Here is a 14,838-nt window from a genome sequence, read left to right on the forward strand (position 1 = left end):
CCTAAGGAATGGCATCATGCTAGCACTCCTCCCCAAAAAGGGACCCAGGACTGCCTCACTCAGTTTTACTGGTCACAAGAGGCACAGGGCTTATCTGTAAGGAAAGGAAGCCTAGGGGACCCAGAACTTCAGTGGCCAGATGTTCTACTTCTGCCTCCTGGTGTGGTTCTTCTACCACCTCTGATTGACTTTTATCCCCAAAATAAGCAAAGAACTCACAGTGAAAAAGCTTTTACTCTGCTTTACCTGCATGGCATGCCTCCCAAACAGTCCCGACGACAGTGTTTTGGTATACAGTAAAAGGAAAAAAAATAAAGTCTTCTTCCAAGTCCTATGCAGCACTTGTGTGGCAAATATCTTCAGCGCTGGACTGCCTCTGCCCTAATCATTCACCTCTAGCAAGTGATCTGTATAAGGCGGCAGCCAGTGAAGAACCAGGTAGAGAAAGAACAGGTTTTCCTTCATATGAAGTGGCAAAGGATGATCACAAGCAATTAGAAAACTTTGTGATGGGTGTGGCATAGGGAAATGAACAGAACCTGTGACAGATCACCACCAGAGCAGGATACATTCTGAAGAATTCTCCCTGCTAACTCCACAAGGCCCATCAGTCCTTTTAGATGGACAAATTAAACAGGTTCTTTGTCAACAAGCTAAACTGTGCTTGTAAATAGGTCCTCCAGAACACGAAGGGTTTTCATCAGACATTCACTTTTTCCTCTAAGCTCAATGACGTCTACAAGAAAAGCTGCCCCCCATTAGACATGCCAGACCATCTAGAGTTCTTCTTCTTGGGTAAGGCTAGCTAAAAGGAATAGGGGTTTGAAGTGAGGGTGGGCTAGAGAGAGAACTGGAAAAGAAAATTTTGTTAGCTGTCTAGTGAACTCTATCCATCAACAAGCGTGGTTGTATTTTCTTGGGCTGTACTCAACCTATATGTTTATTTTGCACATGCTTCATTTCCTGTGAAAGGCTATTCTACCATTGAATACAACTCACGCTTGGGGAAGTTTCCGTACATGGTTGGGGGGGTAAAGAGGGAAAAAAATTGTTCTGCCCCAATTTCAGATTTTTATCTTCAACTCACAGCTCCAGTTTTCACCCAGTAAGGCTGTTGCACCAGTCACTGAGCAGATCAGGAGTGATGAACTGTGGTACCTACTGGCAAACATGAAAAGGAAAGTTACGGAAAGCAAATAAGATAACAGAGAAGAGGTGGCAGGGGGCTGGTCTACTTGGGAAGTCCATGTAAATGAGACCCAAGCTGAATCCACTGATGGTTGGAAGTCTTTGTTCTTCAGCCTCTTATGGCCAGCTTAACTAAAAATGTGTGCTCCTTGTGTGTCCTGTGTCTTGCCCATCTTCTTTCAGTTTCAAGGATCCAGTTTCACAGTTACTCATGACATTTTCACAGGACCTAATGAAAGGGACTATGGTTAGGAACATGAGAGGGACACTTTCTGAAATAGCAACAGCCGGTCCTTCTTTGCCACTGGCTTGCCACATAACCATGATCGTGTTTCCCATAGCCCAACCCACATTTCCCTTTGCCCCAAACACAGCCCACTCAAAGCCACTGAGAGCATTCCTCAGCCCTTTTGCAACTCTCCTCTGCACCTTCCAACCCACAGAAGAACTGCAGTTTCACCCCTTCTTCTTTCCCTGAACAAATTTACAGTCCCCTGCAACCTTCTGAACTCCCCCCAGCCCCTGCCACCACCACAAGGTGGTGCCTACCCCAGGATGCCTCATCCTCACAGTACACTGAATATGCTGCTTCCCCATGCAGTATATGCTAGTCTTTGTGGCAGTTGCTGCTGATGTATGTTGTCTGCTTTCCCACACCTCCCCAGGCCCAATGGCAGAGGTGGGGAAGGACTGGGGGTGGATTGCAGATGGGGCAAATCAAGATGCATTCCGAGCAAGAGCACCAATGAGGCATGGGGACAGAGCCCACATGATCTTCCCCGAATCCTCTGAAGTTAGTGCCACAATGAGAAGTGCCCATGGGCTGCATTTCCCAAGAGGTTGACCTCCCCATCTTCCATATAACAGTCTCATCCTCACCCCACGTCCGCCCACCCGCATCTGCTCCACCTAGCTTCTTCATGTCTGAATCAGATCTCATTCAGGCCACCTGCTGACAATGGTGATGAGCATTAACAGTGCAGAGGAGAAGCAGGTGAATTGTGCATTTCATCCAGTGATGGGTCTGAAAGAGCTCACAGCTCAGTGACCCAAATACCACTGAAGAGGGAAGCAAAAAGAGACCGTCCACCGGCACCAGTGTTCCTGGTAAGCTGAGCGTTTGGGCAGCCGCCCGGCAGAGAATCGGGTGCTGCCCAGCTGATTAGCAGAGCACCGCCAGCCACCCACAGTGGGCAGTGTGTGTTTCTGTTGGTGGTGCTCAGCCACATGTTTTGGTGCACATAGAAAAATGCAGGCCCCTTCAGAGGACTTACCGCTGGCTAGCCACAGCTGCTTCCATGTGATCCTGAAGCTCTTTGCCACATGTCTCTGTGAGGAGGAAGCAGAGGGTTCCCGCAATCACTGACGTGCTTCCAAATATCACCATAGAAACAGAAGGATGGTACTTGTCCAAGAGACCAATCAGAGGGGACAGGATGCCTCCCACTCTGGAGGACATTGAACATAAACCCAAACTGGATTGCCTAGGGAGGAAAGCATGGGAGACGTGAACAAGATACCAGAGGAAAGTCTTTGCCAAACAGGTTGTCGCCAGTGGTCTAGCTCCTGTCCTGCAGCGTAGGGGAATCCCAGTTCAAGCTCGGATCAGTGGCCAGGCTGGGAAGTGAGTGGGAGGTGACGGTGTGTGTGAAGCAACATCTTTTTGTATTTAAATATTTGTGGAACTCTCTCATCTTTGCATTACCAGCAGTGGGGGCAGTACGTAAACGAGACTCCAAAGTTGGGAGAAAGCGATAGGGCTCAATTCAGTCAGCTCTTGGTCACAAACTATAATTGATTATTGACCTTTCAGCCAATGGCAACTGGTAATAAAGCTTCCAGGGGAGGCACCAGCCATGTGCCCCTGCCTTGCCCCTGCTCCACCCATTCCTCACCTCCCCACACACATCTGCTCCACCTATTCCCCACCCCGCCTGTCCCTGCTCTGCCCAATGCTCCACTCCCTCCCAGTTCTGCTCCAGCCATGCCCTGTCCCCCGGCTTCTTCCTCTGGAAGGGTGGCACCACCGCATGCCCCACGCCTACCCCCAGAGCAGCATGGCTGGAAAGCAGCATGAGCTAGAAATCTCACCCTGTTCTAGGGCCATGTCGCGCCAGAAGCGGTGTGATGCTGACAGTGACTGTGTGGGGGAGGGCCAGATGTCAGGGGTACAGCTGACCCCCCTGTTCACCCCACCATGTGTCACTCCTGCTTTCAACTAAAAAATAGTGGCCAAAGGAAGGTGTTTTCCAAACAAGTTAAGCTGGTGAAACACAATCCATCACTGAGTAGCTTGGAAGGATAAGCAACAACTAGAGGGTTTGTTTTTGAGGAAATCACACACCCCAACCCCAGGCTCGTAGGCCATGTCCCCCCGAGACTGTAAGGAATGTAGGTGATCACCCAGTCTAGTAGCTCATCAACTCAAAGCCACTCATACAGAACGTAACAAGGATCCAGCTCTCTAAATCGGTACTTTATGGCCCCCATCACTGTAGGATCTTGAATTCAAATTAATCCATTTGATTTGCAGCTCAAAACCAGAGACGGACTGCTCCCTGTTCCGGAGCCGGGGGGAAAGAAAAAACTGGGGGTGGAAGACAGGAGGAGGAGGAGAGAAGGGTGATCTCACCTGATAACAGTGGGGAATAGCTCTGCACAATAAACATAGGAGACAGCAAAAGAGGCTGAGATGGCACACTTCGCAAGAGCAGCCAGCACTGTGACTACTACCGGCATATCTGGTGGCAAAAGGCGATGCTGTTATGCAAAACTTATTTTGGGACATTGAAGTCAGCTAATGCAACTTGAGGCACACAGAGGGAGTCAATCCATGGGACAAGAAGGCATTGGTTGTACACAGTCACTTGTCAGACCTGAACCCCACCTTCCACAGTCCTCAAGTTCACCAGTGCAACTTTAGCCAACCACCAAGTACAGGTTAACTTTTATTAGGTGATCACTTGCAGTTGTTCCCTTCTAGCTTGAGGTAAATTACACTATGTTACACTCTAGGAGACAAAAGAGAGGTGCAGCAAATCATCAACAGAGTTCTACCAGCCATTGACTTCACTGAATTTACACCAGCAGTGAATTTAGCTTGTGATGTGGGAGATTTTCAATGGTACAAATAAGAATTATGCCCTCAATCCCAATTAACGTTCAGAGGGAGCTGGGTGCAAAACTTATATTTTTCCTATTATGTTCTTTTTTTTACCATTGGTATGATTATTTATTGTTGTAGTACGGTAGCACCTGGGAGCTTTAGTTATAGACTAGGAGCCCAGTGTGTTAGGCACTGTACTACACAGAGGGCAGAGTGACAGCCCCTGCCCAACAGAGTATGCAATCTACGGGTATGTCTACACTACTGCAAAGATTGACCTGGTCAGGGTCTATCTTCCAGAGTTCAATTTCACACGCCTAGTAGAGATATACAAAATTGAACTGTCTGCGGTTGGCAGCCTGCTCCTCTACTCCTCAATATTGTGAGGAGTAAGGGAGGTCAATGGAAGAGTTTTGCCCGTTGTCCTTCCTGTGTATGGAATCATAGAGCTGGAAGGGACCTCTTGAGGTCATGTAGTCCAGCCTTCTGCTTCAAGCAGGATCAACCCCCACTAAGTCATCCCAGACAGAACCTTGTCAAGCCCGGACTTAAAAACTTCAAGGGGTGGAAAATCCACCACCTCTCTAGGCAACACATTCCAATGCTTCACTGCCCTCCTGGTGAAGTAGTTTTTCCTAATATCTAACCTACACCTCTCCCTCTTTAGCTTCAGACCACTACTCCTTGTTCTGCCATCTGACACCACTGAGAACAGTTTCTCACCCTACTCTTTAGAGCTCCCCTTCAGGAAGTTGAAGGCTGCTATTAAATCACCTCTAAGTCTTCTCTTCTGTAAACTAAACAAGCCCAAATCCCTCAGCATATCCTCTTTTGCTCCAGCTCCTTACTCATTTTTATTGCCCTCCGCTGAACCTGCCCCAGCACATCCACATCCTTTCTATACTGGGAACCGCAAAACTGGACACAATATTCCAGATGTCGCCTCACCAGTGCCAAATAGAGGGGAACAACCACTTCTCTAGATCTGCTCACAGTGCTCCTCCTAATGCACCCTAATATGCTGTTATCCTTCTTGGCTAAAAGGGCACACTGTTTACTCATATCCAGCCTTTCATCCACCATAACCCCTCGGTCCCTTTCCATCGTACTGCTACTGAGCCAGTCGGTCCCCAGCATATAACAATGCTTGGGATTCTTCCACCCCAGGTGCAGGACTCTATGCTTCTCTTCTTTGAACCGCATCAGATTTCTCTTGGCCCAGTCCTCCAATTTATCCAGGTCACTCTGGATTCTCTCTCTACCCTCCAACATATCTACCTCTCCCCGTACTTTTGTGTCACCCGCAAACTTGCTGAGGGTGCAATCCAGTCCCTCATACAGGTCATTAATAAAGATGTTGAACAACACTGGCCCCAGAACCGAACCTTGGGGCACTCTGCCTAAAACCGACCACCATCCAGGTACAGCCATTGACCTCTACCCATTGGGCCCAACTGCCAAGCCAGCTTTCTACCCATCTTATAGGCCAAGGATCCAATCCATATTTCCTTAACTTAAGGGCAAGAATGTTGTGGGGGACTGTATCAAAAGCTTTGCTGAAGTCAAGGTATATCACATCCACTCACTTCCCCATGTCGACAGAGCCTGTTACCTCGTCATAGAAGGTAATCAGATTGGTCAGACAGGGCTTGCCCCTGCTGAATCCATGTTGGCTACTTTTGATCATTTTCCCCTCTTCCAAGTGATCCAAAATGGATTCCTTGAGGATCCCCTCCATTATTTTCCCAGGGATTGAGGTAAGGCTGACTGGTCTATAGTTCCCTGGATTGTCCTTCTTTCCTTTTTTAAAGATGGCACTACATTTGCCTTTTTCCAGTCATCCGGGATCTCTCCCGATCTCCAAGAGTCTTCAAAGATAATGGCCAAAGGTTCAGCAACAACATCTGCCAATTTCCTCAGTACCCTTGGGTGCATTAAATCCAGACCCATGGATTTGTCTACATCTAGTTTTTCTGGAGAGCTCAGAACTTGTTCCTTCCCCACAGATGGCTGCCCTCCATCTTCCCATACTGCATTGTCTAGGACCGTCGTGTAGGAGTTGACTTTGTCCATGAAGACTGAGGCAAAAAGAACAGCATTAAGTACTTCAGTTTTTCCTACATCATCTGTAACTAGGTTACCTCTCTCATCCAGTAATGGCCCCCCACCTTCTCTGATAACCCATTTATAGTTAACATGCCTGTAGAAACCCTTCTTGTTACTCTTCACATACTTTGCCAGCTGCAGTTCCAATTGTGCTTTTGTTTTCCTGACTACTCCCCAGCATTCTCCAGCAGTATGTTTATAGTCCTCCTTAGTCAACTGTCCACATTTCCATTTCTTGTATGCGTCCTTTTTTAGTTTAAGCTGACTAAGGATTTCCCTGTTAAGCCAAGCTGGTTGCCTACCATGTTTTCATTTCTTGCTATGCAGCGGGATGGTTTGTTCCTGTGCCCTCAGTAAGACTTCTATAAAATACTGCCAGTTCTCCTGAACTCTTTTCCCCTTCATCTTCGTTTCCCAAGGGATCCCACTCATCAGCTCTCTCAGGAAGTCAAAGTCTGCTCTTTTGAAATCAAGGGTCTGTATGTTACTGCTCACCCTTCTTCCTTTTGTCTGGATCCTGAAATCTACAATCTCATGGTCGCTGCAGCCCAGGTTTCCACCCACTTCTATTTCTCCTACTAATTTTCCCCTTTTCGCGAGCAGCAGGTCAAGTTGTGCACGGCCCCAGTCAGTTCCTTCAGCACTTATACCAAGACGTTATCCCCAACTTTCTCCAGAAACTTCCTGGATTGTCTGTGTGCTGCTGTGTTGGTCTCCCAACAAATGTCTGGATGATTAAAGTCTCTCATGAGAACCAGGGCCTTGGATTTGGTAGCTTCACTTAGCTGTCTGAAGAAATCCTCATCTACCTCACCTCCCTGATCTGGCAGTGTATAGCAGACACCAACTACAACATCACCTCTGTTACTTCCGCCTCTAAGCTTAACCCAAAGATACTCAAATGGATTTTCTCCCTCCTGTGGATGGCCTAGTTGATTGCAGGTGAATCAATTCTAGCTATGCAATTCTACCATGATGAGAACACAGAATGCAGTCAACTTAGCTCCCTAGTGTAGACCAAGCCTGAGTACGAGACAAGAGAAAACAAAAAGTGGAGCACAAGGAAACAAGGGAACAATTCCTTTATAAATAGACCAGGTAGAGACAGAGTGGAGGAAGGGGTAGAACATACAACCAGCACGATCAAAGTGATGGTGGCAGATGGCATGTGAGCTCTGATCTACACTAAGGGGCACCATCGATCTACTTCAGCTACACTATGCTGATGTCGACATACTTACCACGGTGTCTTGCGTGTGGTAAGGTTGGTGTGGGGGGACTGGTCTCCCATGGATGCCAGTTAATCTTCTCGATTTGGTGGAGTGCAAGTGTTGATGGGAGTAAGGTCAGACATTGATTTATTGTGTCTACTTCAGAGGTGACAAATTGATGGCCGGTGGATCGATCACAGCAGTGTCAATCCCTGGCTTTGTGTAGACATACCCTTTGTGCCCCAGTTTTGAAGTGGGGAAGGATTACATAGGAGGGGATCGGCTCCATGGAAAGAAAAGCAAATGGAAGCAGGAAATGGCACAGTGCAGAGGCGGAAAGGCATAAGGCCATAAGAACTGCCCTCAAGGGTCAAGACCAATGGTCCAGCTAGCCCAGTATCCTGTCTTCCAACTGCACTCAGGGGGATTTGCTGTGTACCTTTGGGGATGCCTATGATGATTAGACACATGACTCCACTCTGGAACAGAAAGTAGCTCTGGCATTTCTTCCTCCCAAACCACTGCAGCAGGAAGAGACAGCACAAGCGAGCTAGTAATTCAACAGCCCCAAACACAAACTGTGTCAAGTAAATGTCCAAGCCGAAACTTCCGATATTGAAGCTGAGGCCATAGAACACCAAGCTGTTCACAAACCTGAAATCAAAGCAGAACAGAGTATCTGTCTCCATGATCGTGGTTAGCTTTAGGTGTTCCCTGTTTCCATAGACAAAAAAAAAAATCCACTACTTTTGCTATAAAATAAACCCTCCATAAAGTGCAGGTATCCTACGCTGGGTAAGAGAAATAACAAAGGGAAAGAATAGGGTAGTTGCAGGCTGCAGTCAGAGAACAGAGGGACGTTGTGGTACCTTTGTTCTGTATGTAGTTTTATTCTTAATACAGGATTTCTCAGACCTGGTACTGCTTGCCAGCCAGATAGTAGATAGGACTAGCAGAGAAAGACATGGAATGCTGGAAGATGCAGTGAGAAAGATAAAGTTGAAATGGCTACTACTGAGCCTGAACAAGTCCTCCCCTGGCTGTGAGAATCAGAGGAAATGCTGAATATGCCTGGGAAAGGTTCAAACTGCAATTTTGAAAAAAATTGATATACTCCCTCTCAGAGTGTCCTCTTTTTTGAAAGTTCCAATGCAGTAACCCTATGTAAACAGTGTGCCCTTGTTGCCAGGAAGGCTAACAGCATAGTGGGCTGCATTAACAAGAGTGTTCCCAGCAGATGGAGAGAAGAGATTATTCTCCTCTATTCAGCAGTGGTGAAGGCACATCTGGAATAGTGTAGCCACTTCTGAGGCCCCCACTACAGAAACAATGTGGACAAATTGGGGACAGCCCAGTGGAGGCCAAGAAAAATGATTAGGGAGCCGGGGCGTATGAAATCTGAGCAGAGCCTAAGGGAAATGGGCTTATTTAGCCTGTAGAAGAGAAGAATGAGGTGGGATTTGATAGCAGCCTTCAACTTCCTGAATGCGGGTTCCAAAGAGGATGGATCTAGGCTGTTCTCACTAGGGACAGATGATAAATGAGAAGCAATGGTCTCAAGTTGCAGTGGGAAAGGTGTAGGTTGGATATTAGGAAAAAATATTTCACTAGGAGGGTGGAGGCACTGGAATGGGTTGCCTAGGGAGGTGGATGAATCTCCATCTATGGATGTTTTAATACCCAGATTTACAAAGCCTTGGCAAGGATGATTTAGTTGCAATTGGTCCTGCTTTGAGGAAGGGGTTGAAGTCCATGACCTTCTGAGGTCTCATCCTATCCTAATCTTCTCAGGCTCTATGATTCACATGGAACTGATACAAGCCATAATCATATTCTCACTATAAATTGAGCTTTCTGTCACCTCGAGAGTGCTTTTAAAGAGCACACAAAAATTGTTGTTTTCCCAGTGATGAGAAGAAAAATACTGGAGTGAATGTACAAAGGGCACCTTGTGAAGACCACATCGAAAAGGAGAACTAAAGCAGTTATATTCTGGTCATAGATGAACAGCAACATCAAAGAAATGGTGTGCAAATATGGAATATGTCAGATTCCAAGCCCTGGTACTGCACAAACAACTCTCAGTGCCATAAGACAATGTTAGAACTGACATGGGCAGCCTAGAAAGGGGTGGGAACTCAATGGTCATTTGAAAATGATGAAACTACTAATTTCCAAGAAACGGTTGCACTCAAAGATGCTGCAGGCACATCAGTTATCAGGCATATTAAACCTCTATATGTACATCATGAAATTGCAAGCATGGTAAATAAAATATATCCCTTTATTCACATGCCATGCAGAACTGTAACCATCTTTCTACAAGGTATGCCATGTAAGGTATCATTTGAAAAACTCATAATTTGCTGGGCATTATTATGCAGCTAACATAAGTGGGGCAACTTTGTATGTTAAGGTATAAGATTTCCCTGTACTTTATAATGTTTCAGGTGCATTTTCTTCCTTTTGCTGGCAGAAGAGCTGTCTCCTGCTGTCAAAGAGCAGCTGCACTGCATACCCTACTTGGGTACTGCTGTAGCAGCACAGCTGGTGCCTCTTTAAGTTGTGCAGTGTAAACACAGCCTAAGACTGCGCCACTTGTTCCTAAAAGATCACACTAGCCATATCTGCATTGCTACTTTTACTTGGTCCTTACTACAACCATAGAGCAATGATTGCAGACATCTCACAAGATGGGCAGGATTGAACCTCGTCAGTAATCAGATGGGAGGGCTCTAAGGATAGTCTGGGGCTGTGGGAAATGGTAATCTTGACATGGCAGGTGGCACTCTGAATCATTACCAAACCAATGATCCCGCCTGACAGTCCCTCACCGCACTTCTACAGCCCTGTACAAGAATTCATTTTCACTTCTGTGAGGTAGGGTTATCATCTCCACTTTAGAGATGAGGAACTGAGCCAAAAGGATTTTAAGTAACACACACAAGGTCACACAGAGTCTGTGGCACAGCTGGAGGTCGAGCTGTATCTGAATCTCATGAGTCCCAATTCAGCATTGTAATCACAAGGCCATTGTTCCTCCTTACTACCCATAAAAAGCACATGTTTTTGCTTCACAGAACAGTATGTTTGCTCACTGATGTCTTAACAAAGTAAGATGATGACGTAACAAACAGGCCTGTGGCACCTTAGAGACTAACAAATTTCTGGGTAAAACCCACTTCCTTGGATGAAAGAGTGAGGAGGAAAAACAGAGTTCAGGCTTTATATAGCAGGGGGAAGGAAGGGGAAAGTGGGTCACCTGTCAATAGGAGGACCAGTTAATGAAGCGAGTTAAGTTGGATGCATCTCATTGCTGCAAATATCAAATGTGGGGAAATTGGCCTTGTAATGTATAAGCTAGATAAGATCTCTACTCAGGCCATGGTTAAAGGTGGTAAATTTGTAAATGGATTCACTATATGCATGCTTTAAAAAACAGTTATAAAATAAAGAAATACTGGATGACTTACCAGATATAAAACATAATTAAAATCACATTCCTCTGTTGCTGCTTCCTGAAGAGATCCAGAACATTTCCAGATTTGTTCTTTTTTTCACATGTCAGCTTCAAAATACACAAGCAAAAGGGTCAAAATATAAGAGTCACCAATGGTCTGATCCAACACTTACTACAGCCAATGGAAAGACGTGCACCACCACCCAGGACAGATTGGGACAGTAGGGTTCTGGAGATGAGTACTCAAGCACTGCCATACAATGTGCTAGATTTATATGGCCAAAGCCTGTTTTTCTAAATGCCCCCTTTTGGTCATTAAAGGCTTTTCTTAGGTTGAATATTCCTGACAAGAGGCCTGAGAAAATGTGGTAGAAATTATTGTTTGATATGTTTAAGAAAAGAGCAGAAACATAGAACAAATTCCATGGCACTTGAGCAAACTGGTCTGTAAGGCTACGTCTACACAGTGATTCTCTCCACACTCAAAACAGCGCTGCTTCTCAAGCGTGGCATTCTAGTTCCGGTACCCATCGTAGTACGAGGGGTCATGGAACTTTCGGAATACCCGCTTCTTCCCAAGTTTGGTGCCATTTGGATGGTACCAAGTTTGGAGTAAGCGATTTCAAAATAGTGCACAGTGCAACTGTGTAAATTATTTCACAACCAACTCACCATGTACACATAGCCTAAAAAAGCCAGTGTGATATAAGACTATTGTATGTATGAAATGGTTGTACTTCATAGATATGACAGAGGAAAATTAATGTTGTCCTTTTCTTTGATCCACTAGCTACTACATTATAGCCACAACTATAAAGTAGTGTCAGTTAGAAACAGGACTTGTTTCATCCTCAAGTGTTTTCTCAGTGATATAACAGGCACATATTCTGTATGGACCAGGCATGTAACACATGCTGGCCAGTGGGTTATGTATATATGACATAAAAACTGTGCTTTTGTATCTCTGTTCCAGTACACTTTGCATGCCATTTGTTTTATTGTGGCAAGGACCATGTATGTGAACAGTTCTCAGCACCCTTGGGCTTGACCCTAACCAGAGTCTCTGGTGCTACTGAAATAGTTACATAACAGAAATTACAGTGTACAAGTGAAAATCCACAGGAAGCAAAGATGTAGAATAAAGGAGTAAGAATAGACAGTGTTACCTCCAGTGAAATGACATGAATCAATGATTGCAGTTTCACTGAACATCTGTTCTGCTGTTTCAGGAGAAGAATAACTGGGTGGAAATGGTTTCCTGTTCCTCATTACAACTAACAAAGGCTCTTTTAACTTTTTTGAGAATGAGAGGGAGAGAGACCTGAGAGTTAACCAATAGCCTAATGGGCAGGAATTTTTTAAAGAAGAGTTCTAAAATGGAACAAACACTGAAAGAGAATAGGGACTTGGACCTAACTCGACTTTGTGTGGAAGTGAGGATATTCAAAATCGAATTTATAAAACCCAGCATTACAAACTCGAATTTAATAAAATTGAATTTATCTGGTAGTGTGGATGAGAGTGACCCCATGGAGGAGACTTGTAGATGACCTACACTCCTCTCGGAGTACAAGGGTTTAAGTCAAGCCAAGACAGGAACAACTCCAGCAGGGGAAAAGGAGTGCAATCCTGCCAAGACTAGCCAGTGGCCTGGTGATTGTGACCAAAGGTGGAAAGTAACTAAGCAGAAATACTTTGGTACACTACCCAAGCACATTTTTTCAAGTAATTTATGTAGTTACTCACTACTTCCACCACCCCACTAGCGGTTGTGCAAGCCAATATTCCAATTTGCTAAAGCACAGCTGCATGTACATATTATCCAGTCATCATGCAATCAATAACCAACAAGCATAATGACCCTGCCAAAGAAGAACCCTTTTAATAGCTGCATCAACACCTTTTCGTTCAAAACCAATCCCTACACAGACCCTACCAACCCTACACCTGAACCCCCAGGCTGCTACCCAGGGTAAAGTGCTGAGGGGCTGCATGTGAAAAGTTTCATGTGACTTCACCTGGGAGCCAGCCCGCTAGGTAGGAGGGGAAATCCAGCATTTCAGTGAAGAGTGGGGAGAACAGCAGCACTTACTCTGTCTCAGGTAATTCCTCTGCTCTGGTTGGAGAAGCAACAAGGGGGGTGCCCAGAGCAGGGGCCTCCCACTCTCCCTGAGACAGAGGTTCCTCTGTAGAAGCCCTCTGGGAAGAGGGTGGGGCAGGCTGCGCTAGAAGCAGCTCGGGGTGAGCGGCTGAGGTTGCTAAGGGGTGAAGAAGTGTGTGTGTGTTCTCTCTGTTCTGGCTGGCTAGCCCTGGGGGTCAAATATTAATGTGTGTTTGTGTGGCTTCCCTCTGTGCACTAGATGGGCTCTGAAGCAACCCTGCTATCTAGGTGTGTGTGTCACAAACTATGGGTAGTTAGCAGTAGTGAGTAGTGTGAATGGTTGGCATGAGTGACTTAACAGTAAGTGGGCTGAAGAGAGGCCATTTGGAGTCAGTGCTCGGGGATTATGGACTTGTTTACCACTTCAAGAACAGAACTGTGTGTTGAGAAAAGCAAAATTACACAAAGGCGGCCAGTTCCCAGGTAAATTAAGAAGGAAGAAACAAGGTGAATGCCTGGTCGTGAGGATGGTGTCACCAGGAGCACTTAGGCTTCCTTGATCAGGGGATGCTGTTCCATAAAGGACTGCTAAGCAGGGATGGAATTCACCTTTCGAGGAATGGGAAGGATGTATCTGGATGGAGACTGGCTAACCTAGTGATCAGGGCTTTAAACTAGGTTTGATGGGGACAGGTGACCAAAGCCCACAGGTAAGTAAAACACCTGGAGACCTGGGACTTGGATTGGAAATGGGAGGGATCATGAGCTACAACAGCAGAAAAAAAATAGGGACTAGGCAGAACTGGGGGGGCAAAAGCAAATCAGTATCTTAGATGCCTATATACAAATACAAATACAAGAGGTATGGGTAATAAGCAGGAAGAACTTGAAATCCTAATAAACAAAACACAACTATGATATAATTGATATTGCAGAAACTTGGTGGGATAATACACATGATTGGAATATTAGTATAGAAAGGTACAACTTACTCAGGAAGGACAGACATGGTAAACAGGGAGGAGGTGTTGCCTTATATATCAAAAACATGCACACTTGGACTGAGGTAGGGATGGATGCAGGAGACAGATATGCTGACAGTCTCTGGCTTAAGTTATAAGGGATAAAAAACAAGGGTGATGTCATGATAGGGGTCTACTACAGACCACCTAGCCAGGTAGAAGAGGTGGATGAGACTCTCTCTAAACAATTAACAAAATTATCCAAAACATGGGACTTGGTGGTGATGGGGGACTTCAACTATCCAGACATATGTTGGGAAACTAACACAGTGACACACAGAATATCCAGAACGTTTTTGGACTGCATGGATGTGACCATTTTTTTTTAATCTCAGAAGGTGGAAAAAGCTACTGGGGGGGAAGTAGTTCTAGATTTGATTTTAACAAATAGGGAGGAACTCACTGAGAATTTGGAAGTGGAAGGTAGCTTGGGAGAAAGTGACCATGACATCACAGAGTTCATGATTCCAAGCAATAGCGAAAGAGAACAGTAAAATAGAGACATTGGATTTCAGGAAAGCACATTTTGGTAAACTCAGAGAGCTGGTAGGTAAGGTCCCATGCGAAGCAAGATTAAGAGAAAAAACAACTGAGGAGAGTTGGCAGTTTTTCAAAGGGACATTATTAAGGGCCCAAAAGCAAAC

At 45.5% G+C, this 14,838-nt stretch overlaps 1 protein-coding gene across 5 annotated transcripts in view; it reads right to left on the minus strand.

The window, feature by feature from the left end:
- Nucleotides 1-221: 221 nt before the first annotated feature.
- Nucleotides 222-14,838, minus strand: part of LOC142008948 (solute carrier family 22 member 13-like) — a 38,769-nt gene continuing 24,152 nt past the window's right edge. For 2 of the 5 annotated variants that reach the window (XM_074986326.1, XM_074986325.1), the window contains 5 exons: nt 11,085-11,179; nt 8,051-8,265; nt 3,821-3,929; nt 2,463-2,672; nt 222-1,417 (listed from right to left, as the gene is read on the minus strand). In XM_074986326.1, coding sequence (XP_074842427.1) covers nt 1,321-1,417; nt 2,463-2,672; nt 3,821-3,929; nt 8,051-8,265; nt 11,085-11,179 — 726 coding nt within the window. In that variant the 3' untranslated portion in view covers nt 222-1,320. The remainder of the gene's footprint in view (nt 1,418-2,462; nt 2,673-3,820; nt 3,930-8,050; nt 8,266-11,084; nt 11,180-14,838) is intronic. The other 3 variants (XM_074986327.1, XM_074986329.1, XM_074986330.1) reach the window with 3 other exon arrangements.

The sequence above is a fragment of the Carettochelys insculpta genome, chromosome 2, assembly GCF_033958435.1.
Source record: "Carettochelys insculpta isolate YL-2023 chromosome 2, ASM3395843v1, whole genome shotgun sequence".
Lineage (NCBI taxonomy): Eukaryota > Metazoa > Chordata > Testudines > Carettochelyidae > Carettochelys > Carettochelys insculpta.